We start from the raw sequence: 27,581 nt of genomic DNA, 5'->3' as shown, positions 1-27,581 counted from the left end.
CTTACGGGCTTCCCCAAGCACCGGTGTTCAATCCATGCGTGAGGATGCCTCCGCAAACGGGTGCAACCCCTCCCTCATTTCCGCCTTTCTCCTTCTATCATTTTCCCTACGGGCCGACCCCAGCTCCAGGGGATAATCCGTGCGTGAGGATGCCTCCGCAAACGGTTATGGCCCCTCCTCATCTTCCTTCCAACTCCTCTACCCAAGCTAAACCGCAGTATACTCTATTCACAGCGACCCCTCTACATACTCCACCTAATGCCGCCGCTATGGAACCACCCCCCGTGCCTAGTTCCATCAAATCACAGATTCTCGCAGGTGCGGATGTTGATCTCTCCTCTCTTCTCTCTCTGCTCCCTCCGGCTGATTCCTACCGACAAATAGATTGCGGAGATTTCTCAGTAACTTTAAAAAATTCGACTCCCAGTTCATCCCGCCCCCTTTCTTTTTCCGAATTCACGATCGCATTTAGCCGCTATACGGAGGTAATCTGCTCTGCTTTTCCCTATAGACGGCGCGAGCTCAATGACTATCTGGCTATAGTCGCGGAACTCGCGCTGTCTTATGGCGGAACCCATTTTTATACTTACCACAAGCTATTTTCAGCCAAATGTGCAGTACGCGTAGCCCAGTGGAATCAATGCCCCTATTGGGGCGCCCTGGATGCTGATCTTCACAGCCGCGTATTTTTTAGCTGTCGCAACATATCATGCGCAGTCTGCAGGTCAGTTGCTCACTCGACCATCTCATGCCCTCAAATCAATCCAGCTATTATTCCTTAATAAATAAATAAATAAATACAGTATTATAAAATATGTTATATAGATATAAATAAATAAATAATTAAAAAAAAAAAAAAATTAATCGAGTTACAAAATGTGTTTTTGCTTAATTATACTGATGTGCGCATGCACAGTAAATCCGATGGGTAGGATAAAATGTCAGGACCCCGGACCTTTATTTAGTCGGGTTGACGTACCTTTTCAGTTCTGTGTATGTGATGTGACGCTAGTTTTACTTAAAGTCAAATGCTCATGAACTGACTGTCAGAGCAGTTCTGGAGATGTTGTTCATGTGTTCAAGTCCTTATTTAGTGAGACAGCAGACGCAGAAATTACCGTGAGCGTAATGTGCGCTTCAGTGTGTGTGTGAAAAAGGAAGTCGCGCTCCTGCTCCATTCATTAACAGAGACGCACAGAACATGCAGGATTTACATTTAAACACTGTTCCGTCTTAATATTTAGAGCTATTAATTCGTGAATCGGATGTAAGTGCAATTACTTATTTTGATTAATTCATTCAAAAAAAAAAAAAAAAAAAAAAAAAATCATTGCGAAAGAACCTGACGTGAGATTTAGAATAAATTAAAAGAGGCTTCGAAGCAGAGGAATTTGCCTACATCATTTTTTTTTTGTAATCGCGTTACTCGAGGAATCGTTTCGGCCCTAATCTTAAGCAGCTCAAAAGGGGCCTCTCACATAATCCGATAGATGCCCTCGGTTGTTGTTCATCAGACATAAAAAAAAAAAAAAAAAAATAAAAAAAAAAACTATTCCTCCTTAAATCATGTTGTGTACTTGATTAATAGAAGCCTCTCAGTTATCGTTTCTTCGGCCAAAGTAAGGGCCCTCCAGCCATCGTTACAATCTCCTTGCCTATTTCAGCATCGGACAGGGCTCTCCCTTCCGGTGCAGCTGGGCAGTGGCTCCCTTCGGTCGCAGTGTGAGCCTTTCATCTGTCATTGAGTTGCGCTGCGCGCTCAGCAGCAGATGGGGGTATCCCTCCCGGTGCAGCAGAGCCACAGGCCCCCTTCGGTCGTTGTGACAGCCCTCCATCCGATGCATCAAATTAAGCCGCTTATACAGTCGCAAGGGGGACTCTCCCTTCCGGTGCAGCAGAGCCGCAGCTCCCTTCGGACGCAGCGAGAGTCCCTCCATCAGTCGCGTTTTCTTGCCTACTCCGTATCGGACGGGGCTCCCCTACCGGTGCAGCAGACCCACGGCTCCCTTCGGTCGCAGGGTGAACCCCCCGTCTGAGTAATGTTACATGCTCAAGGGCGGACCGGGATCTCCCTCCCGGGGGAACACAGCCGCTGGCTCCCTTCGGTCGCAGCAGGAGCCCTCCATCCGATGCATCAAACCGTTCCTCGAATCTTCTTGCCTATTCTGCATCTGATGGGGCTCTCCCTTCCGGTGCAGCAGACCCACGGCTCCCTTCGGTCGCAGGGTGAACCCCCCGTCTGAGTTATGTTGCATGCTCAAGGGCGGATAGGGTTCTCCCTCCCGGGGGAATAGAGCTGCTGGCTCCCTTCGGTCGCAGTGAGAGCCCTCCATCAGACGCATCAAGCCATGCCTCGCATCGCAAGGGGGACTCGCCTTTCCGGTGCAGCAGAGCCGCAGCTCCCTTCGGACGCAGCAAAAGTCCCTCCAACAGTCGTATTCTAGTTAGCGTCAATCAGGGCTCTCCCCTCCGGGGCAGCACTCCTGCTGCAGAGTTGCGAACCCCCTACGGAGGCTGGGAGAACCCTCAGAGGCAAAAAAACCGTGCCTCCATAAACCCGCAATGGGGGACTCCCCCTTCCGGTGCAGCAGAGCCGCAGCTCCCTTCGGATGCAGCGGGAGTCCCTCCAACAGTCGCGTCTCTTTGCCTTCTCAGCATCGGACTAGGGCTCCTCTTCCGGTGCAGCAGACCCACAGCTCCCTTCGGTCGCAGTGTGAACCCCCCATCTGAGTTATGTTGCATGCTCCACGATGGCTAGGGATCTCCCTCCCGATGGGGTACAGCCGCTGGCTCCCTTCGGTTGCATTAGGAGCCCTTCATCCGACGTGCCAAACCGCGGCTCGAATCTCATTGCCTATTTAGCATCTGACGGGGCTCTCCCTTCTGGTGCAGCAGACCCACGGCTCCCTTCGGTCGCAGTGTGAACCCCCCGTCCGAGTTATGTTGCATACTCTATGGCGGCCAGGGATCTCCCTCCCGATGGGATACAGTCGCTGGCTCCCTTCAGTCGCAGTGAGAGCCCTCCATCAGATGCAACAAACCGCGCCTCGTACTCAGCCGCAAGAGGGACTCTCCCTTCCGGTGCAGCAGAGCCGCAGCTCCCTTCGGAGGCAGCAAGAGTCCCTCATTTCTTGATATCTGGCATTGTGCTCCTCCCATAAGCGGCATGGAGGGCTCGCTGGTAAGACGTTGCGAGCCGCAGCTCTCGTCGAACACTGCACGGGCTCTCCAGGTCGCTCTGCATTTTCTTCCCAACACGCATATTTTGGGGGGCAACTAAATTTTATCTCTCTGGCTGCTGTCCTATGGCTTTAAGCTTCTTTTGGGGAGTTATTTGGGTTCGGGCTATGCTCCGGGCCTGGACCCCTCCCCCAGGACAGCACGCCAAAATATGCCTACTATTTGCCTTCAGATTAGATGTAAGGGTGAACTCGTGAAATGTGGTTTTATTAACAAAGTTCGGGAGAAGCACGATCAGATAATCATCCAATTTGGTACAGGTGCATCTCGTTTAGCTAATCATCTTATAGCACGCACGCGTATATATATCCAGTCTTCCTACCTCCTGTCCCACGACAGTTTTTCGGCAACCCTCCTCCACCCCAACTCCTCACTTCTAATCTATTTATCCCAAATTGGGATAGGGGGAGTTATTTGGGTTCGGGCTATGCTCCGGGCCCGGACCCCTCCCCCAGGACAGCACGCCAAAATATGCCTACTATTTGCCTTCAGATTAGATGTAAGGGTGAACTCGTGAATTTGATAATTTACTCATCAATATGTCATTCAAGATGTTCATGTCTTTATTTAGTTGAAGAAATAAAGTAATGTTTTTGAGGAAATACAGCCTATAGTGTTCAATGCAGTTTCAATGCTGCTTCAAAAGGGGTCTACATAGTCCCACCTGAGGAACAAGGGTCTTAAAGCAAAACAATCGTCAATTTCTTAAATATATACATACTTTAACCACAAATTGTCTTGCACTAGCTTCCTTGGCTGGGATCGTGTAGAGTCCTGAAGCTGGATTGAAATGAAATTTGGACCTTCAACCTGTTTGTTCCTGTTGAAGTCTACTATATGGAGACAAATCCTGTCATGTTTTCCTCAAAACATCAAAAACATAAGTTGGCCCATAGCCAGCTATGATGCCATGGTCACCGTGATTTTGCCAAGTAAGACATCTTCCTGGATCAACATCTTTTGTTGGTCCTGGATCAACATTATTGTCCAAAAATATAGACTTAACCCGATCCCTACCCTTAAACCTAACCCTACCCATAATTTTTTCCTTAAATCAGAGGGAGATGATAGCTGATTAACAATGGTGTAGAAGCACCTAACCCTGATTTGAAGCCTAAAACAGATATTTCCTGAAAAGTCATATCTTAATTCTGATTGGTTGGTTGGAATGTTGTTCCAATATCAACAAGGATGCCACTGAGGTCCGGACCTCTGTAAAATTTTTATGTTCAAAAATGCAATTTGTTCTCTGAGTGACTCATTTGCCTGCATGACATTTATAATTAAGTTTAGACTGTTTTCAAGAATTTTTAGTGTCCGTGATATGAAAACGATCGCTGTTAGACGCTGGTGGATTAAACGAGTCTTCAGAGAGTTGTGAATGAAGGCATGGGCACAGCCAGATCCATCTATTGTAAGCGGTTTTGGACTTGTCTTTTCCACTTAATTTAACACTTTAGAAAGATAATAAAGTAGGATGTTGCAGTTTAGAGTCAGCGATATCTTTATCTTATATGCAGAAGATTGGAAATAATTTTGTTTTATTTGTAGTTTTTGGTTTGTTTCAGTAGCATTATCTGGCAACACTGCTCGTCGGCAATCAAAAAAGCCAATGGACAGGTTTTTCCTGACAGGATATTTGGTAAGGGAAACGTCAAAAGTATCATGATATTCTGTGTCATAAACGTTATCGACACTGTCAAAAACAGAAGAAGAATGAAATGAAACAGTTTATGTAGAAGTTTATGCTATGTGACTCAGTTACATTTTCACAAATCATGCAAAAAACATTCATAAGAGCACTAGACAAAGTTATTGTAGTTATGCATTTTTGCATTAATTATAAACAACTGATCAAATTATCCACCCTTAAATATAGTAAAGTATTAACAAATTAAGCCCAAAAAAGGTTTTGCACATTTTGTACCTTGCACTTATTTGTGACCTCTAGATAAGAGCATTTTGGCCTATTTTTCGCATGCAGATTTTGTTTGTTTCTGATGTTTGAACTATTTTTAGATCTACGCACCACCATACATTTATGAACTTCATTGTTGTTGGGCTTGTGTGTAGCACTACGCTTTTCCAGTCTATTCGTGTTTTCTTCAAAAACCTTCATTTGTTTTTGACTGAAGAAAATAAAAAAGACATAAACTTCTTGGATGATATGGGGGTGGATAAATGATGAGGAAATTTCTATTCTGGAAGTGAATTAATTCCTCTAATATAAAAACAGCTTTTACTGAAACCAAGCAGCCAAAACAACTTGTTTTTGAATTTGTTACATTATCAAATAAGAGTGCGCATCCTGTGTAGACTAGACAGAGGGTAACATTAGGAAAGAGCTCCAGATAGCATCAGTGAAACAGTGTTTTTTTTTTTTTTACATGTAAAAGAGTAAAAGATAGAGTTTGACTATATTGTGTACTGCAAGCACACTTTCATTGCGTCTACTTTTGAGTGCAAGTGCAATGCCAACATCCACTCAACAACCAAAGCACATGACCAAGTCTCCACATTACTTTTTTATTCTTGCTAATCTGTTCCACTCCAATGATCTGTTGCTACAAACAACTGTTTTTCACTTTGAAACAATGCAACTTTAATTTTGCAGTCTAACAAGGCTGCCACCCTTCTTCCTATCTTCATAAATGTCAGTCAGTGATATTCAAAACCAGAAATAGGAGAGAGAAGACAGGAAATGAGAGCACAGGGAAATCAGCACATTGTGCAGGTTCCAGAGAGCACTTCAGTGTTTGTTTGTGTGTGTGTGTGTGTGTGTGTGTGTGTTTTCCCGGGGTTTTCGAGTCCTTGGTCAAGGGTAATGTCAAACGTTCCTGTTTGTCACTGTTGACTCCCTATCATGGACAGCAAAGGCCATGTAAGCAGCGGATTCAACATGCTGAAATGCTGAGGCAGGATTGATATAGTGCCAAAACCCATAGTGTGAAAAAAAAAAAAAAAAAAAACACGAACAAAAAAACCACACCTCACTGTTCCTCGCAGATCTAAAAGCTTGAAAGGACAAAACAAATGCAGAACAAATCTGCAGCAAAAATAAACTCAGACGAACCTCACAATTACCTTAATGCATGACCAAATGGACCACACGGCAGACAAGAAACACCACGCCGCAAATATGAAAATCAAAGCAGCGTTATAATTTGATTCCTGCACACAGCACAAAACTGATGTATTTGAAAATCAGCCTTGTGTTCTCAAGTTCTGCAAATCTCATCTTGTTTTTTTCTTTCTAATTCAGCAGCTGAACGCTGCCTCCACATTTCTTCATTAACTCGGGTTCCTTCATTTAAAAATCACTCCCTCCTGCTTTTGAACTGAAATGACTTCCATTTGAAGGAGCCGTTTTCATTATAACTACTGACTGTCTCAATTGAGTAAGCTTTTTGATAGCCGTAATCCTTTTAAAACGTATAATGGTCATATATGAGGGGAAAAGTCTCAAAGGAACACAAATCAAGTCTTTCAATTTACATATTTCTAATTTATAAACCTTCTCTTTTGACTGGCTATTTTGTGACCTAAGGGGACAGAGATAAGAAAATGGCAGTCTTTTGCCTTGTTATCTTTCTATTGTTTTTATTTTTTTGACAGTCTCTCAGAATTGAAACCACTTATACATAATCTTCAAAGATGAAAGTTTGTTAAGAAAAAAACAGGGAAAAACACGTGTATAGCCTTTAGATGTTTGTAGCCTCTTCGTCTCATGTACTCTTTTCTTGTTGTCTCTCTGTGGTTCTTCTCTTCTCCGTCACTGACCTGTATCTGCGTGTGGTGGCCGTAGCCAGTCACTAGTTCCTCTGACAGGGCAGCTGCAGTGGGCCCCTCATCCTCAGGCCCCAATTAGGCCGTGCCGTCCAGGCAGGTCTCCCCAGAGATGGCGTCTCCCCCTCAGGATTGAAGCGGAGCTGGCAGTCTCTGATGCTGATGAGGGGGAACGGTAGCTGAAGGGGAGGGCAGTTAGAGCTGAGCCTCTGAGGCCTTGCCAGTAATTTTTTTTTTTAGAATAAATGCCACTCTTGTTTTGTTTTTTTTGCAAGCCAGTGCCATAACAGCTCACAGCTTCTGGCAAAGTGAACTGGTCATATCAAACTGTGGGTTTAATAGGTCACTTTTCTATCATTATTTTCTTCCCCTGCCCCCTTCTGTTCATTTTCTTCCTAGTTTTGGTAGACAATGAAAACAGGCAAAAGGTTACTCAAAACAAATCTAGATGTGAATATTGTACACTGTCGACAGAATGTAATTACCTATGAAATGACTGAAAAAAATAAATAAAAATAAAATCTAATTGATGCTAATTGCTTTACTGATATATTAAACATTGAAGCTTTTCTTAGGGCTTTTTTAAAAAACCAATAAGCCACCTGAGGCTATGCATTACACTGATTTAACTCAAAATCTTTGTTTAGTATCACAACAGTTCAATTTTAACAATTCATTGCATCAGGAACATTTGACCCTGAGTTTTAAATCAGAAGTCAATCCATGCAAGAATCACATTCAACAACAGCCGTGTCATTCTTCTGCGTCTTTGAGAGCAGTCTGAAGGACCACATCAAGAGTTGATGGCCTTTTCACATTTTCCAGTCATTAAGGGTTCGTCATTAAATCTATTATATTGAGAAACAATGACACAGAAGCATATCTGCCAAGTAATTAGCATTCCTGAGAGACGTGCATACTATAACCTTCAAAACAATCTGACATGACTCACAAACCCGCCACTGTTTCTGTTTAGAGAAAACTGATAACTTTGCTTAACACTTAACTACTGTATATCCATTTACAGCAGACAAGAACTTACTTTTTTCATCATTCACAAGTCTTTTTTGTTACCATTTTGAGATTCAATCAATATTTTATAATTATTAGTTGATAAGTTCAAGTTGAAGAATAATTAATTTCTTCAATAATTTGAAAGTATTTGTTTGGGAATATTTTAAATTATCTGTATCTTATCATTGTACTTAAGTGTCTTTGCCCAAATGTCTGCTTGCTGCATGAGAGACAGGTGATAATGTTTTGGATTGTGGGGGGTATAAGTGTTATTAGCATGATAAATAAAGGGCACCACAAGCTGTCAGACAGTATTGTGTGAATTCAGTGAATGGCTGAATTCTTTAAAATGTGTAAGTATGTTTGGGATCAATTTGCAAAGATTTCTGTAGCCTGGAAATAATAATAAAAAAGTGTTTTTTGTTTTTGATTTTTTCACATAAGAATGCAACCAGCCAAGAAAGACCATCTTATCATATGTGTATATCACTGATGCTTTCCAAATTAGAGATGCACCGATTGCAATTTTTTTTTTTTTTTTTTTTTGTTAGTGTGATCTGCCACCAATCATCAATGCATTCAACAATACCTTAACATTTGCATGATTTACACATATTAATAATTTTATAGATTTTTTATTTATTTATTTATTTATTTTACATTTTACTTGCTTGAATGCAGATTTATCCGGTCCAGTAAAACAAAATGGTGTGCTTCAAGTGAAGTTTGCAGGTTGTTTTAATTTAAGGCCAGGTAAATAAGCCTATTTTTAGCATCCAATAGCATTGGAAGAATAGGACCCGTTAGTTGTGTAAATGTGGTCTTAGAGAAGAAGAAGAAGAAGAAAAAAAAGCAGCTTTATTTTAGTCAAGCTAAAACTGATGTTGTAATATTACAACAGCGGCCTACAGGGTTAAAGTTCACAGTGCACCCTCCAAAACTAATTAACTGTAATCGTTACCAATCTTTGTCATTATCTTTCAAAACACTAGGTTTTAAATATTTATCAGCAATTTTCATTTAAAACTACAATGTAGAATTGATCACTTATTCTTTTATATATTAATAAGTACAGGTGAGAATAATTAAGTTGTTTCTTTTTTTACATAATTATGCTGAATGGTTATGGAACATTATTTCTTCCATATTTTTTCATTTTGTTTTCCATGTTCATAAATGTTATTTGAAACATTAAAGTTTAGACATTTTACCAGCATGTAACATTTTCTATCTATGCTGCAAAAAAATGAATAAATAAATAAATAAATAAATAAATAAATAAATAATAATAATAATAATAATAATAATAATAATAATAATAATAATAATAATAATAATAATAATTTAGTAAATTCAATTTGCTGCAGACACCAAAATGGGATGTCTTGTCTGCAGGGGCAAAGTAATACCTCTAAGTCTAAGAATTGATATTTAGAAGAAGAAGAAGAAAAAAATACAAAGTGAAATAAAGTGTCATAATTACCTTTTTTATTGTTTTTATCCCGTCAGAAACTTTCATAAAGTTTTCTCTCAGTGTCCACAAACTATCACACAAAAAACTACTGTACGCTTAGAAATCCTATGTATAATTTGTCTAATTATGCTATCATTTGCTAGCCTACCATATATTTTTCAAATAAATGCCTGACATTTAAAGTTTTGACTTTATGATTGTATTTATGCCCATGTGTGATGATGATTAATGGGCGTGTTGTGTTTTAATTTACAAATAAAACTACATAATTGATTAATTCCCCAAAGAAAAACTATACTATTTATAATTATGATCTATTAATTTATCAAAATAAAATGAAATATATTAAATTTATGCTGCATTCCAACAAAAATTTCAGTCAGCAAAATCACAGCTTTATTGCATGTCGAGCATTTACAGTAGGGAAAATGAATATAAACAAATATAAAATATAACCAATAATAATAGGCCAATAATAATCATAATATATAAATATGACAGGAAAAATACAATAATGTATTTATAAGTAGGATGGCTTTTTTTTTTTTTTTTGCATATTTTGTATTATATCATGCACTTTCTGTAGCATTTATTTGTGATGAACTTCATTTGAATACTGACTATTGGATGAAATAAAGTCCGGTAGCCAAGGCCTATGCTTAATATAATAATTTATTAAATAAAGAAACCTAGCCACACATTTCAATTTTGTCTTTCTCATTACGATAAATTGTTATGTGCATTATCCCTTTGAGTCTAAGTGGGTTCATGTGATGCCGAAATCTGTGTATGTGTTTTATTCTCTTCTCTGACCCTCCGGCTTTATTAGTAGCTCTATTTAAATCATGCAACATGGCTTAATCTGAAACCATTAGTCTCCTTTTAAATTTAACCTCTTTCTAAATGACCTGGGTCAAGAGCTTTAGATAAAAAGATTGGAACTTGTCAATACTTGAGATAGAAAGTTCATGTCATTTCCTGATAAGTTCACAGTGAGGATGCTGCAAGTCCAGACAAACAGTGAAACAAACTTTGACCTCTCTTTTTGAGGATGAGGAAGACTCAGAATGGAGTAGTAGTGGGAGAAATGAAATGGCAGTATGCTCATGTCTCTAAGTCTGCTGAGCCAAATGTCAAAAAATATGTGAGGAAGACTGACAGATTGTCAAGCGCTCACTCACAGAAATTGAATGTACGTGTTAAGATAATATAAGAATAATTAACTGTTTTTAAAAATATCCAATATTTTTCTAATTGTAATCTAATTATTATGTATCAGTAAACAAAAAACTGTCAGAAAGTGTTAAGACACCAAACGTTTATGTATTATTATTGCATATTTATGACAGATCGGGGGACACAAATGATCAAAGCAAGGACTTTTGAAGGCATTTTTATTCCATTGCAAATGCCAAAAAATAACATGTATTCTGATGATATTTCAAACACTTCAGTTATTCTGATGAGTGAATGAGGAGCAGTAAATCATGAGGGACTCTCAACCCAAATGCTTCAAAGCTATAAACACTCTGAAGTTACACTTCAAGCTTGATTCATTGTGATGAAGTTGAACAAAGAGAGAAGAAGAGAGACAGAAAGACACCACAGATGGACACATTAGAAATGTTGTACTTAAACATTAAAATGTCACGAAAAAAAATAAATAGTCAAGACAGAAGCAGCAAAGAAACATATTAAACATGACCTCCAAAGGTTGCCTAAAATTAAAACAGTCATGCAAGTTTGATGTTACTGGCTGTTTAAAAGCCAGTTAAACAATCGTCCGAACATTAGAATGAGAAGTTTTCAGACTACATTATTAACCTCACTGTAGATTTGTGGTGAGATGGTTGCTGTCCGAGGTGCTGAAAGAGTTTAAATACAGTAAAAACATTAATATAGTGAGGTTGTATTGCAATGCCATTTTTTTTTTGTCATATTATGTCTTGTAGTAATTTTCAGCAGTCATCACTCCTGTCTTCAGTGTCACATGATCATTAATTCTAATATGCTGAATCTTTATTATTAAAATATATTAATAAGTTCTATGTGAGTGTGATTTTGTACCATGTTATGATGACAACCCCTCAAATGGACAACAAATAAATTAAAAAGAATATCTAGGGGGGACATGTCTCTAACATGGTTTAACTGAATTATGCAAATTATCATAATTATGCGTATGAAACTGGTCCGATCTCCATAATTGTTGCAGGCCTTGTGACACCTTTTAAACGTTGGATGTTTAGGTCTTACCAAACACCAGGCTAATTATGCAGTGACTAAAACCAGTGCTTTTACAGACATGAGGCCATGACTCAGCCCTGATCCTGACCTCTGACTGAAACAGAGGACAGCCCGCTGGCTAAATGTGCATATGCACCGCTGCGCTGTGAAAAACAGCCTCTCCGCCAGAAAACCAACTTCAAACACTCCACTAAAGGTTTATTGATCTTTGCGGATTGCAGCCTCTTAGGAACACAAAGGAACTTTTAAAGTTAATCACAGCAGTTTAATAAAGAAAAGCAAGAGACACTTTGAGTTAATTATCAAATAAAAGTTGTGTGAAATGCATAAATGTAATGAAAAACTGCCTAGGTAATTAAAAAAGCTGTGAATATGTTTGCATAGCATAGAAAAAAATTATGTATAATCACCCACCATGAAAAGATATATAAATTTAACTTTAAACAAGTGTGATCCACTGGTAAATTTGTCAAATTTATATTTCACAAAGCATAAACTTCTTATATTCATTGATGTTTATTCCGTGCTTTAACTATTAATAATAATAACAATAATAATAATAATAATAATTCCTTACATTAATAAAGCACTTTTCTAATCACTTTAAAGCACTTTACATTGACAGGGGGTATCTCCTCATCCACCACCAGATGTAACTTATTAAGTATGAAAAGTCTTAGGGGTCTTTGCGAAGGGTTATTTGCTTCCTGACAAATACTTCATTTGATTTAAGAAATAATAAAGAACCCAGATCATATCCACTCCAAGTTAGCATAACATTTCATTTGTAAAAAATGTAACATCAAATAATTCTAGATGGAACAAAACATAGAACATGGAAATAAGTTTGGCTGAACTCTGTGTGGTCCAGTGGGAACTGACTGAATGAATGTAAATGGAGTCGATTATGATTTCATGTTGACTTGAACTGAAGGATGTTATAGATATGTGTAATGTTGGTATGTGGACGTGTAATCTGTGCAACCAACAATTCTCAAATTCACCTTTCAATGTTTCATGAGACCACATAAAACCATTAACAGGTTGAGAGGTGTACACATCCACTGTATCTGTTTCAGAAGAAGTGAAGAACCAAGATCCACACCGATCAATGGAAACCAGAGGACGAGTAAAACGAGCCTGTGTTTATGGTGATATGTGAACATGCAGTAAAACATACTATACTGTAGATTCCCCATGTGATCATCACCAACAACACTTAACTGAATCTGATCAATATGATCATCACAGGGTGTGCAGTATATTCCACATGTGTGCACTCAGCTCCAAACTAAAGAAAGAACACATTTCTGAATGATTCAATAAATTAAGATTAATTTGTAGGATACCATAACAACAAGGATTGTACTATCAATAAAATTATTTAGAATATATAACGTATATGAAGTCAGAATATTATGATGACTCTATGTTCTTCAGTACATGGTCTGAAAAAAAAATAAATAAAAATGGTTGGTCTTGGTCACTTTTTATATTTCATTATGACTCCAGTTACAATTAAAGTACTATATATATTTTAATTATATAATACATATACAATTAATAATAATAACATTTCAAATAGAACGTATATATATATATATTAACATAACATTTATTTTGATCATTTAGTTTCTTATATTAAAGTAACACTCCATTTACCATTTAATTACCATTTATATGTGTGTGTGTGTGTGTGTGTGTGTGTGTGTCTACATTAAAAAAAAACTCTTTCTACTTGTAAACATTAAAAATAACAATAAAAATGTATTATTAAAATAAAATAACATTTTAACATTTTATTAACATTTTATACATATACAGTTAAAAATAATATATATATATATATATATATATATATATATATATATATATATATATATATATATATATATATATATATATATATATATATAATAAAATGATAATAAAATGAATTGAATAATTAAAATGAAAGAAAGATTATTACAAATTTATAAAAATGAATTTTTTAAACAAAATGTAGCTAAATGGCCTACTAATTAAATTAAGTGAAAGTAAATGATCAATAAATAGTGTATAAATTGTTACAAATCCTAACAGAAAAAAAAGTCTTATTGTTGATCCCTTTTAAATTCCTTTAAAGCTAAAAACCCAAATGCTGAGATTAAAGTTCTTTTATTAGGATGAACTCATTTAACATTCTCATTATGAACTTATGAAAAGTGCATTTTATCTATTTCATTTTTGTGTGAAAGATGTAGTATTCACATTACACTCTGTCTTTCCTACTCTCATAATCACTGGCTGTCTTTCTCTCCCTGGCTCCTATGAGAAGAGTAAAGCCCTGTCTTAATGTGTTAGCACATGACACATGCCCCCATTACCCATAAGTCTGTGCACAGACAGAACTGGGTTCACCCTCAGTGCAGCTTGCTGCAAAATGCATGTAGGAGCCTATATAGTGTGTCTGAGGCATCTGTGAGAGCAGCGTTTCCCCAGCACGTCTCCCCTGAGGACTGCAGAGAGAAGGCTGGACCTCTCATCTATCCATTATTGGCACATTAACACTAAGTGTTGGTGCTTTGTGACTTTGCAGAGGTTCAGAAACCTTTTCCAGAAAGTTCCAGTAGAAACTGAGTCTTCCCTGTGGAGTGGCATGCTCCTCTGTGGGTCACAAGGGACTTTTTAAGTCTGCTCATTGTGTTTTTCTGGCTAAGCACAAGCTCTCAACGGTAGCATCCATGCAGTTTTAGTCTTCAAGATCAGATGATGCCAAATCTCCTTAAAACAGAGAGAAAAATATGAAAACCATCAAAGCTGGATCATACAAACAAAATCAAATGGCAATTGTTGCTAGGCGGCCTGTGTCAAAGAGTGCACCCTCAAAACTATAGAAACCAAAACACTGATCTGAAGATAATATAACATCCCAAAATAGGGTCTGTGGTCCACTGAGAGTTAAAATAAGTTAAAATAAGGGTATTTGAAAATTTGAAATTAAAAGTTTAGAAGACTGTACACTTGAGGTATGTATACAGTTTTGCATCAAGTGTACAGTCTTCTAAACTTTTCATTTATGCACACACACAAACACAAAATTGATTAAATTAATTCAAGAATTAACTAAACATGTTTTATTAAAATAATTTTAATCTAGCTAAAATGTCAATAATAAAAAAAAAAAGTAAAATATTTTAAAATGTAGGACATATATGACACGTATGGTCTGTTTTGGTTTAGTTTTCTGTTTCCTTTCTCCTGCCTTGTTTGTTTCCATGCTTTTTTATTCAATTAGCTCCACACCTGTTTCAGTTCTCCCAATTAAGTTTCTGTTACTTAAGTCTGTGTTCCCCTATGTTCTTTTCTCTGCTTTCAATAGCCTCTTTCAAGCAGTAATACAAGTAAATTGCCGTAAAATTAATAAAACAACTGATGCTGTCGGGAGCTGACCAATTTAGTGAAAATCGGCTTGAAAGGATTGAAGTTGGATACATTTGTGAACGCACCTTTTTTTGCAATGTCGCGCGTCTTACAGACTGCAATTTACAATTGCAACTTTATTGTGTTCGGCATAGATTGACAAAAGTCATAATAGGAACAAGAAATACTTCCACTACTACTTCGTTTTTGATGGTCGTTTATTTTTTAGATATTAAGATGCAATGTTTTCAGTTTATTGATGACCTGACTTTGTCTTGTTAATGCATTGCTCTCGGAGACAGTTAACAGTTATTTTATCATACGTTACTGCATCACTAACAGTTTCTCTCAGATGACGACATGTTTCTTCATCCGCCCGGATAAGGAAAAGCGCTTTAATTTCACTGTTGCTTCGGTTGGATGACATTTATTTAATTTTCTTAAACAGTGCGTGAATGCGTCAAATTGTTATGATTGGCCCGGAGTAGACGTCTTACGTCACCGCATTCTGAACTCGTACCAGTAATTTTCCTTCTGCGTTCACACAGAGCAGAATTCCGGCAATTTACTGGTAATGTTACAACTTCTCATACCGGTAAATTGCCGGAACGAATTTACTGGTATTTTTGAAAAGATCCTGTTCACACATGATCTCTTTACCGGATTTGGATTTGTGTTTGGTTGTGCTTATTCTCTCCTGTGTATTATTAAAATAACTCTTTTGGTTATACTCTGTCATCATGCGCTTTGTTTTGCACACCAGACAGTGATAGAGTAACAGCCCCACAAGGTGAGTAAGAGTAGTAACGTTTTTCTTTCTTTTTTGTTTTGTTTTTCCACTCTCCCTGCCCACAGTCAAGCTGCTTTGCCTGGAGCAGCAGGATCATCTTTTGGAAGGCCACACCAGGGACTTTATCGATCTGGCATGCCTTTATCACTTCCTGGACTGCTCGCTCTGTGTTTTCTACATCACCAGCCTGAGCGAGCAGTGTAAGGCACGCCTGCCAGCGGACGGTCCTAATGAGAATTTCAACGCTTTCATGGAGTGGGTGCTGAAGAGAAATGAACTGTTTCTCCGTCTGCCCAGAATGCCAGAGCCCAGGCCTGCCGCGATTAAGGAGCCAGTGCCATTTAAAGTGACAGAGCCAATCATCGCCCCGGAGTTAGAACTTGAAAGCACGACTGACCAGGTGTGTGAGCCAGCAACACCGTGCATTGTGGGAATACTAGTGGAGATTGAGGGATTGGAGGAAAGTCCCGCCCACACTCCTGCGACTAACGGTTAGACGTTTCTGGGAATTATATGGGAAATATATGGAGGAACTAATGTCCATTTTTTTTTTCAAATGGACTTAAGAGACTGATTTGCTGGTTCCATCCAGCCCAGAATCTTCTGTGTCTCCAGTCAGCTCAAGTCCTCCTGTGTTCCATCCCAACTTCCCTCTCCCACCTCCTCTTAAACCAGCCAGTTCTTCAGCTCCATCTCCGCAGGTGCCCGTCAATCCCTCAGCTCACCCTAAGTTTCCAGCCTTCGAGTCCTGGACTCCACCTCGGTCCTTCGACTCATGAGCTTCACCTTGGCTCCTAGCTCCCTTGTCTCCACCCTGGTCCATCATCCCACCAGCTCCACCAGGCTCTCTTGTCCCTCCGGCTCCAACTTGGTGAGTCCCCGACCAACCGCTGTCTTGGGACTCCACTCCTATGGCTTTGCCTCGTCACTCCGTCCTTCTGGCCATGTCAGGCTCCTCCTTCCCTCTGGCACCACCTCCATCCTCAGTCACTCCAGCTCCACCGCAGTCTTCCAGAGCCCCACCGATTTGGTTGCCTAAGCCTTCTGCTCCACCTTGGCCCTCCGGATCCTCTGTCACCCTAGATCTGCGGCTGCTCTGCTTCATCCTGGGCTCCTACTCCACTGGCGTCATCTCCGTCAGTCGGACCCCTGGTGTTGTCGGCACTATCTCCACCATGGTTCCTCCTGCTATCGACTCTACCATGGGCTGCTATCCTGGTTTTCCTCTGGAACTCCACCTGGCTCGTTCTGCTCAAGGCTCCTTCCTGGCTCCTCCCTCCATCTACTCCACCCTATGAACTATGCCCATTTCCCATTGCCTGCTCCTTGTCTGCTCCAGGCCCCCCTCGTGAACCCCCACCCTCCCTCCTTTGTTGAACTATTTCTGTAGGTGCAAGGATGCACCATTCCGGGAGGGGGCGAACTGTCACATGTATAATCTGTTTTGGTTTAGTTTTCGGTGTTTCCTATCTCCTGCCTTGTTTGTTTCCATGGTTTATTTAATTAGCTCCACACTTGTTTCAGTTCTCCAAATTAAGTTTCTGTTACTTAAATCTGTGTTCCCCTATGTTCTTTTGCCCGCTATCAATGTTTATTCATTTGGATTTTTGTTTGGTTGTGCTTATTCTCTCTTGTGGATTATTAAAATAACTTTTGATTATACTCTGTCATTGTACGCTTTGTTTTGCACACCAGAACTAACATATATCAATTATATATCTAAAAACAATATTAACATTTTAAATAAAATTAAATAAACATTATTAAAACTTTTTAAAACAATTTAGGTTAATATCAAATAAGATCTAAATAAATGTGAAGCTGAAAGTCAAAATGGCAAAAAAAGAAGAAAAAGCTGGAAGCCAAAAAAACAAACATGTTAAAATAAACTACTTCAAAAATATGTATATAAAAAAGTATATAAAAAAATGAATTAAAAAAAAAACTATTTCAAAATATTAATTAAAATTAAATGGAAACAAGTTTAAAACATTTTACTTAAATCAATTCAAATGTACAAATATTTTATTTAAAACATTTAATTGCATTTTAAACATTTAAAACAAGTCAATTGCAAATCAGATGTAGCTGAAACCGACTAAGACATGACTTGTAGAGAAGCACATACCACAGAGTAACACCCTCAGAGATCACAGTAGACCTGTCTTGAAAGGTTTATGATGCTAAAAATCTATTTCTTGCAGGAGAAAATGTCTGTGGGTTTTAAGCATCTGAGTACGCTATCAAAAGAGCCTAGGTATTTTTCAGTGTGATTTTTGTTTGCTCATTCCTTGTGTACGTATGACCAGGATGTAATCTGGACAAAAAAATAAAAAAATTATGTAGCTATTTCTCTGGTCTATCTGCTGTTATATGGAGATAAACGCAGTTGTTTCATCATTTCTCAAGAATGTTATATTGGTGGCGATGCAAACAATACCGTTCTCGATTCAAAAAAGTTTAAGAAAACCTTGAAAAATGACAACAACACAAATATTAATAAAAAAGTTATTTGCTGAAACTCAAGTACCTTACTTTTAGACAAAAGGAATAAATAGAAGACCTGCAGCTGATCTGTTCATTTTGTTTAAATGCATCCACTGATCATTTTCAGATGCATCTACATTTATGTAGACCAATGCATGGAATAGTGTAGCCCAAATCATCGTATGTTGAAAATACGTATGGCAGAGTGTTGTGGCGCAATAATCAGTCATAAAGAGCAGCCGTTCTGATAGGATTACTCTATAAGATCTCTAACCGTCTCTCTCTATTTCTCTCTCTCTCTCTCATGTCTTAATCCTCTCATGCCGTGGAAGCTGTTGTTTGACAGTCGCTGGATGAAAGCATATCTGCTCTCTTGAGGCAGGGATTTAACAGCAGACGCACTTAATAGAACTCTTGCTTTCCTCATCACTGTCAGACGACTTCAGTTAGTTTACACATTAAACCCCTCATTTGTTTTAAAATGTCTCATAATATTACAATAATACTAAAGAACACCTAGCATTTCAAGGGAAGGAGTAAGTGTTTGTTTTGCCTGAACAGCAGATTACACTAGATATTCCTGCTGGAGAGTAGCATTATTTGTTGTCAGGTTGTTTACATATATCTGTTTCATCCAGCACAGCAAGTTTTCAGTTGACACTATAACTGATTTTTAAGCGTTTTAATGCTAATAATTTATTTTAATTACAGTTATTTTCATTTGTTTATGAATTTAAAAGTTCAAATTAATAATAAGAATAAGAATTATTAAATAATAAATACATAAAAATCAGTTCATTAAAATTAATACATTTAAGTAGCAACAAAAAAGCAGTTTAAAGAGTATTTCATTGCAAAATATTTATTAAAACGAATTTCATCAAGATGTCGCAGAAACAGACAAATATTTGGCTTATATATATGATATTGGACACAGAGCATGTACTAAATTTACAAATCGATTCTGAAGAAAATAGGTTGGGTTTTAAGCAAATGTATTTATGTATCTATTTTAAATAATTGCCATAATTGAACAGTTCAAATAATATTAGTTATTAAAATAATAGTTATTTATTTAGTTAATAAATATTTATATATTAGTTATATTTATATATTAGGGGTGAAAAGATACATATATTTGTGTCAAACTGTCATGGTACAGACATCTCGGTTTGGTCCATGAGGCCTTACAACGAATAAAGGCAATTTACCCCCAATCGAGAAGGGAGCGCCTTCAGCAATACAACATTGTTTGATAAACAGCCGCCAACAGAAGAAAAGTTAATGCCATGAGTTGTGCGCTTGAAAACAAAACTCACTAGACCAGTGGTTCCCAACCTCATTCCTGGATGCCCCCCAACATTGCACATTTTGTATCTCTCCTTTGTCTGACTCACCCATTTCATGTCTTGGAGTCTCTACTAATGATCTGATAATCTGAATCATTTATGTTCAGGAGTGCACTTTAAAGGCTTGTATGTTGACATTTGGTTCACTGTATTTTGTTTTGATAAAGCACAAACTGCGCTGTCAAGTTAGCAATGCTGTAATGTGTTTTGTGTGAGTTTGTGTGTATGTGTGTATGTGTGCATGCACGCCCACCGGTGCGATAACTTGAAAGTTGTTTATTTTACCAGCAGAATCAACTTAAACACTCATTGTCTTATTAATAATGCATCCCTGTATAAAGGGCTGCTTTTATTTGTGTACACTTACAATGAAAACAAAACATTGTGCTTTTATAAAATAAAGAAAATAAATAAGATGTCGCTTTCTGCCATTTGATTTTCGTTTCTGTTAACAAATTAAGCGTAACAAAACTTAACTAAAACTTGTATATAGGATACGTTACGTGTATGAATATAGCCTATGTACTGCCGATTTTATATATAATGTAAACATAATGTAATCATATTTAGTATTTTCACTTCTGGGTGAAAAAATTTGTAATTTGTACTAATGTCTGTTCAGAAAAAAAAGAAAAGTATGCCAAGTATAGTATATTTGCTTTTTTGTTTTGTTTTTCTATTTTACCTAAAACATTTCGAACACTGCCCCCCGAACAGAGGTATGTACCGAACCGTGACATCTGTGTACCTTTTTACCCATATATAAAACATTAAACTCACCTTAACCAATCTGAGAAGAGCGTCTGTGGGTTTTCATGGGTTCAGGTCCAGCTATTGTAATCTGAAAAGAAAGGAGAACCATTAAAATTTAAAGTGCAGATAAAAAAACAACAAAAAAAACAACAACACAAGTTTACCACAAATCTGCAATGGTTTAAAAAGCTTATAGTAACTTAGTATTAATCATTCATTTATTTAAAGCTATAGACATAAAAAAGATATACCATTTTATCTCCTCCTTCAAAATAATTGGTTATAATAATGATTTGTTAAAGCAATATTACAGCTATTTATAATTTTTTTACAATTGGACTTCTAATTTAAGTTCCTCAGCAAAACGTAAGCCAAGAACAGCTTTAAATGAACAGGTTTGTTTTGGTTTTAACCAGTTTAAGGGCTAGTTTAGATGAGATTAGATTGTGACGGGTTGTTTACCTTGTGGAACGAAGGCCTGTAAATACAGCTACTGCCATCCTCATCAGCTCTGAGGTCAGCTGGGGTCATTTAGAGGTCATGTGGGGGCGGGCTGTTTAGTGGACTATAGAGACGGTCATGTGACCAGAAGGGGGAAGAAAGAGCAAAAACAGCAAGCAGAAATCCCCAAAAAAGAACCAAGGTCAAAAAGCCACCGCTTACATTATTAAATCTTAAAATATCAAATATGACAATATGTGGAATAGCGTTCCATGTGCAACAGCACTGTATCTATAGAGTCTAGCAAAGTTGCCATTAATAAAACAGTATGATTAAAGATATATTAGTGGATAATTAACTTCTGCGAGAAAGTAGCTTTCATATGCTTTACCACAGAAGAGTCTTGTGTGTTTTCAAGTAGAAAGAAGTAGAACAGATAATAAGGTAAGTTTATAATTGCAAATTTATTTCAAGTTGCTGGGTACGGTATATTACAAATACATTTAAAATTGTGCTGGCTGCAATTAAATTTAATTCTACTATCAAATTAGTTACATTTTTGAAAGAAATACTAGAAAATCAGAGGGGACAAATATACTTTTTGGTTTATTTTCACTTTTATGTGAGCTTAAAGGATTTTTTTTTTTTTTTTCATTTTATTTTCTTATCATAAGATACTGTACAGTACACGTATGATGGTAATACACAGCAGTTGTTAGTTTAGATTATGAAGTTTTACCAAAGTAAACAAGGACAAAATGTGATCTCAAACACAACACTATTTTTTCTTTCAAAAAGTTTATTTTATAATCAAATGAGACGAGAATTAAAGGGCTTACACAAGCTTACAAAGATTATAGCTCTTAACAGAAATATATTAAACAGCCACCACCAGTACCACAATCATTTTCATTACTATTACTTTTTAAACTTTAGCATACATTGGATTAGGCTTTCAATAGTTTTATAAAACATTGCTAGTTAATCTTTAGTCAACAGTATTTGGTTTAGAAATGACCATAGCACTTTGCTGTGCACTTAAAATGTATTTCAACACATTTTCAAGGATACACAATGTGCCAAAAATGCTAAATTGCACAAGCAATGCTTCGGTTTAGTCTTTTCTTGTTTTTTATAATGCTTTGTCGCTATTTTTAACCCATCTGCGCTAAATAACATACTAATGGAAAGCCAACATTAGAGCTGTATAAAGGCCTATATGGGCTATAATGCATTAGAATTGCCACGTAAAGTGTGCAGGAACTCTCATATTTCAACTGAAATATTGAAATTGAATTGGGAATTTTAGTCATTTGGATTAATTGCACAAACTGTCAATTCAGACGCTCTTCAGAAGGTCTAAAATTAGATCGCTCACTAGAAGAAAACACCTATTACCACAGAGCTCATTAAAGGGTTTAAACGCTCAACACAAAAACCAGACAGAACTACACAGGCTTTTCTCATTGCAACTGAAACTGCACATAGTTATTATTATTTTTATTTTTTTATGACATGCTCCTATAAGCCCTTTAACACTGAAGAACTTTCCATTTAGAAAAGAGAAAGGAGGAAGGAAAACAACATTTGCACTGAGATTTTCTTTTACTTTTTTTTCCTCTAGTTAAAGGTAAAATTTACAAGGGACACATTGAAGCTGATCACCCATCAAAAAAAAAAAAAAAAAAGTATCTACAAAAACTGACCTGCTAGATCTAAACGTACATCGTAAATCGCACTCCTCGTATAACTCCGCCCCTAACCGCTAGTGCCCGCCTCCCCCCGACATAAGTAGGTCTTTTTGAATTCTGATTGGTTCTCCGATTTAAACTACATAATCCAGTGATCCGTAATGTTCCGTTTGTGGGGGTCGTCCAGAATCAGTTCCACAGAAACAACATTTTACCCATCAGCTATTTTTGTCATTTTGGTTGATTTTATTTGCAAAAAAAGGAAATAGAGTCCATAGAAAATCCATTACTTGGGAGGGCACATGAAGGATTGTAGCAGGTCAGAACCGGGAATACGGCTGCTCTCTGTACACTCCTTTGCTTGTCCTTGCTGGTGGCGCCTTGTTACGGTTGTTTGTCCATTCCTCCGGGCCTGAAGAGGGAGACAAAGAGCAAAGTTCAGAAAGGTCATTAGCCATTCAGGCCTTGTTAGAATGCTTTAATTAGTGCATTCTGTAGTGAAAGCCGCTAATTAAACTCTGAACAACATTTGTAAGACCTTCACGCAAATGCATGTTTCATAGGCTAACAGTGACGTGTTCGAATACATACTCTAATATATTTTAGTCAATGAAATAGGTAGACCTGTGTGATGGTTGTGTGTATTGCATGGTCAATTGTTGGTGTGCTGAAAACTGTCAAGAATATGCCCAGATCATATTTCACCCAAAAAAAAAAAAAAAAAGAGCGCATATTTTCAAACAAATAAGGCTATTTTGCACTGTGATGCATTTGCAATGTACAAAAAACATGCAATTTAAATGGTAAATTATTAAAACACTGCAATACTTGGATTTAATTTATTTGTATGCTGACACTATTTAAAACATCATGTAATACAATTAAATGAATTAATTGAAACTGAAAATCCACTATTAGACAATAAAAGAAAAAAAAAAAAATCTGATTTACATCTGGACATACTACAGTGGAATGGAAATATATTAATAAAATATAATAATTTCACAATGTAAAAACTGAATAACTGAATTTAAGAAATAAAGCTTATGTTCAGTATTAGTAGTAGAAGTACAAGCTTTACATTATAGACTTACATTTTGTGTTAATGCATTGTCTTAAAAAATTTGGAAAAAATTATGAATTGAAATGAACTAACAGTTTTTACTCTTGTCTCCAAAATGTAATAATCAATCTTTTGATGATGACTTTACTTCTTCAGCAGCCCCTTATATATATATATGTGTGTGTGTGTGTGTGTGTGTGTGTGTGTGTGTGTGTGTGTGTGTGTGTGTGTGTGTGTGTGTATATATATATATATATATATATATATATATATATATATATATATATATATATATATTTATATATATATAGACATGTTATTTGTACTTCCTCCAAAAAGGACTCTGACTGTTGTTGAACATGCAGCAATCCAAAGCACCTTTAAATGTGATTTTTACATAACAACATCAATATTTAAAATAACAAAAACCAAGAGTCACCACACTATCCATCTTCCTCTCTGAGCTCATTGCACCTCTGATAATTTAGCCCAACTAGCACTGACAATCTGAGAGAAACGTCCCCAAACCATCCTGCCTTTGTCCTTCACTTCAGAAAGAACAAAACAACTTTAATTGCAGCAGAGGATCAAATAGCCACTTGAAAGGGCTTTAGTGGAGTGCCCTCGAGCGAGAGGTTACTGCTGCCATTAGCGTAACAGCAGAGCTCATTCACGAGCGTCCATGTCGATGAACGAGAGTGCTATCGATACTAGCTTTTGTGTGATCTTGCTCTTTTTCAGCTCTTCTTAGGGACAGGAAGGCACAAAGGCCGTTGCTCTAAAGTCACTTGTTTTTTTCAGGCTGGGAGCCATAGCCAATATTCTTTAATTAGAGAGCTGTCAATCCCAGGTTAGCCTGTGCTAGCTTCAAGAAAAGGGTTCAAGTGCACTGTCCTTGCGTTTAGAAAGAACAAGGATATGCATCAGCCAGATAATAGGGCGATCTCCTTTGAACTGTCAAGCTGTCTATGCGTTGTGCCACCTGGAAAAGTGTTAAGTTGAGTGTTATGGATTGCTTGTGTGTGTGTGTGTGTGTAGAGCTGTGTGTTTCAAATGTAGTTACAAGTGACAAACGACTGGAAAGCAACATGGAGCAAATGTGAAAGGCAAAAAGAAAATGTAGTCACTTTTAAGATGCAATTACACAACCATTTCCATTTTTATTTCAAATCAGTTCTGTAGTCTAATTTAAAGTTCCCTCATGTCCAAACAAGCCATCTAACATTGTTACAGCTCATTTCCTTGTGCTTTATTACATTTATTTATTGCGTTTGATAACACAAGCACCGCTATTGCTAGTTCTTATACCAACAAAGGTTTACTTTTGAACCTGGTGTAAGTTAAATAAACAAAGACTTAAATCACTGGTCTATATATGTTACGGGAACATTTCTTATTAAGGTGGACATGTCACCACTGGTGAATTTGATCCATTTTTATTTACTCTTTTACTCTTACTTTTACTTTTTTATTTATTTATCACAGTTTCTAAAATATAATCATTAATAGTTTATTTATAATGATATATATATATATATATATATATATATATATATATATATATATATATATATATATATAAAAAATTATTATAAAATTTATATAAATATAAAACCTATACAATTTAAATGTAGAAATAATACATGGTACCTAGTATTAAAATAAAAATTAATATTTATAATGATAATTTGTGTTTTAATGAGGAATTTACATATTTTAAAAGTATCATCTGGGTCTGGATCAAGAATAAAACGTAAAAATAAAAATAAAGCCTATAGAGTTGAGAAAGCCGAGAACATGAAGACTTTTACCATTAAGACATGGTAAAAGTGTCCAAAGTTTTAACACAGCCTACATATTACAAACATTTCTAGGACGTAAAGCTGACCTGAAGAAACCTATAAAATGAAAGTTTTAAAGCTATATGCAGAATAAAACTAGGTTTTGATTCTGCTACAAATGTATCTTATAAATAATACAATTGTAAACATGCCCACGAATGCTTCATCCTGAGAAACTGCCCACTGCAATGCATCTGTACATACACACTTAAAGCACACACATTAATATTCTAGTTGCTGAGAAACACAATTGCACGTCTTATCTTTTTTGCTTGGACAATGAGCATACAAAGCTACATCAGCAGTTTCAGAGAATTGCAATTCTTCTTCAGATATCTCTGCCATATTTATGCTATTCTGTACCTACAGTGTCCGTAACCGCAAACTTGTTTGCCTTTCACAGAGCGTGTGTCCGACGGCATTTTGATTCTTTTGCTGCATCCAAAACCATCTCCCTTCAACATTCATTGTAAATGCCTGTTCATGTAAATACAATACACTGCAACCAAAAGCTTTGCAATGCCAGCAGTATTTATAACAAGAGCAGTACAGCAAGAGCTCTGCGTTCTTTGGGCAAAAGACAGACTCAAAGTTCGTGCTCTAACTGGAAGTATTATAAAACAGACAGCATACTACTTTACTGCACTAGAATGGTGAAAATCTAGCAAAACAGGTTGTCAGTAAACTGCAATAATTTCTACATGCTTATAAAACTGTATAGACAAAAAAAAAAAAAAAAAAAAAAAACTCTTACCGTAGGAGTCATATGATTCTCCGCTGATACCATGGCTGTATTCATAATAATCATCTGAACTGTGAAAAGAAATGAGAGACATGAATTTAAAAGCTCTTCTTAAAATATATATGTAAAGTACAGTGTATATATGATTTCTCATATTCAAAACTGTAATTAAAAATATCAGAAATTAGACATATATTCAGACCAATCCTATCTAAAAATAAATGCATTCAATTGAAATGCTATTCATTGTAAATTTATTAAGCAAAATAAAATTAATGGCTGTAAATATGATTGTAATGATCCAATGCCCACAAAAAGAAAGAAAAACTATCAGTTAACACTGAATATGTTTGTATGTGCATTTATATACAGACAGAGGAAACAAAAGCAATAAAAAGGTGATGGGAGTTCAAGGCATGTGTCTGCTTATTTGACATTGTCTGCTCCCTATTTAAGTTGACAAAGCAACATCTCAGCAGTCACATGAAGAAGAGTAACCCATCAGAGAAGCTATTTTCCGAGCAGATTTGCGGTGCGCCTTCAATTCATTCCTGCATCTCAGAAGTTTTGCTGCTGGGTCTCTGTTCCCTTTCTGCTTCCAAATTGAGTTTTTTTCCCATAGGCCCTCAGCTGAGCTGTCCAGTGTCAATCACAACTGACTGCTAACCATATCCCGGTGTTCATGCTCCCATAATTCCACTGGCTTCAGTAAGGATGGAGTCATAAGAAATAGAAGCCTTGCTGGAAAATAAAAAGATGCTCTCCAGTTCTCTTAGCTTTCACCATTGAGGACCCTTCAGATTTTTTCATTGTGTTTTGTATTCTATTCTATTAATTTCTATTCTATTGCAAATCATTCATGCTTTGTTTTTTATTAGCTTCCTTCATTTCCATAACTCCTACCATCATTTTCATAATTACTCCTTTCGCTGTTTACCATTAATGTGGCAGCCGGCCATTGCGTAATCTGTCCCAATAAAGTTCCATAATGAACAAAACTATTTTTTACACTTGCCTAAACCATACAAAAATACTCTAACATTGTGTTTTCTGCTGTTACCTTTTGGTAAGCATCTGTCAATCAAACTAAAATTTTAATTAGTGATATGGTGCAGTGTACTTAAATACATTAAAATGCATTTAATTCATTTAAAACCATTAATGATTTAAGAACATTTTCTCTGTCATGCTGCAAAGTTTCAAAGTGAAGCACAGCACTGAGTTCATTTGAGCAGCTCATCATGCTTTTCGGTCATGTCAC

At 36.8% G+C, this 27,581-nt stretch overlaps 1 protein-coding gene across 1 annotated transcript in view; it reads right to left on the bottom strand.

Moving 5' to 3' along the window:
- Nucleotides 1-21,430: 21,430 nt before the first annotated feature.
- Nucleotides 21,431-27,581, bottom strand: part of khdrbs3 (KH domain containing, RNA binding, signal transduction associated 3) — a 132,414-nt gene continuing 126,263 nt past the window's right edge. Inside the window, exons 8-9 of the mRNA XM_026289522.1 lie at nt 26,333-26,391; nt 21,431-23,086 (exon numbers count right to left, since the gene is read on the bottom strand). Of these exons, the coding sequence (XP_026145307.1) occupies nt 22,995-23,086; nt 26,333-26,391 (151 nt within the window). The 3' untranslated portion in view covers nt 21,431-22,994. The remainder of the gene's footprint in view (nt 23,087-26,332; nt 26,392-27,581) is intronic.

Source organism: Carassius auratus, chromosome 19 (assembly GCF_003368295.1).
Source record: "Carassius auratus strain Wakin chromosome 19, ASM336829v1, whole genome shotgun sequence".
In the NCBI taxonomy this organism is placed as follows: Eukaryota; Metazoa; Chordata; class Actinopteri; order Cypriniformes; family Cyprinidae; genus Carassius; species Carassius auratus.
Note: the sequence above shows the minus strand (reverse complement) of the source record. Positions and strands in the feature narration are given on the sequence as shown.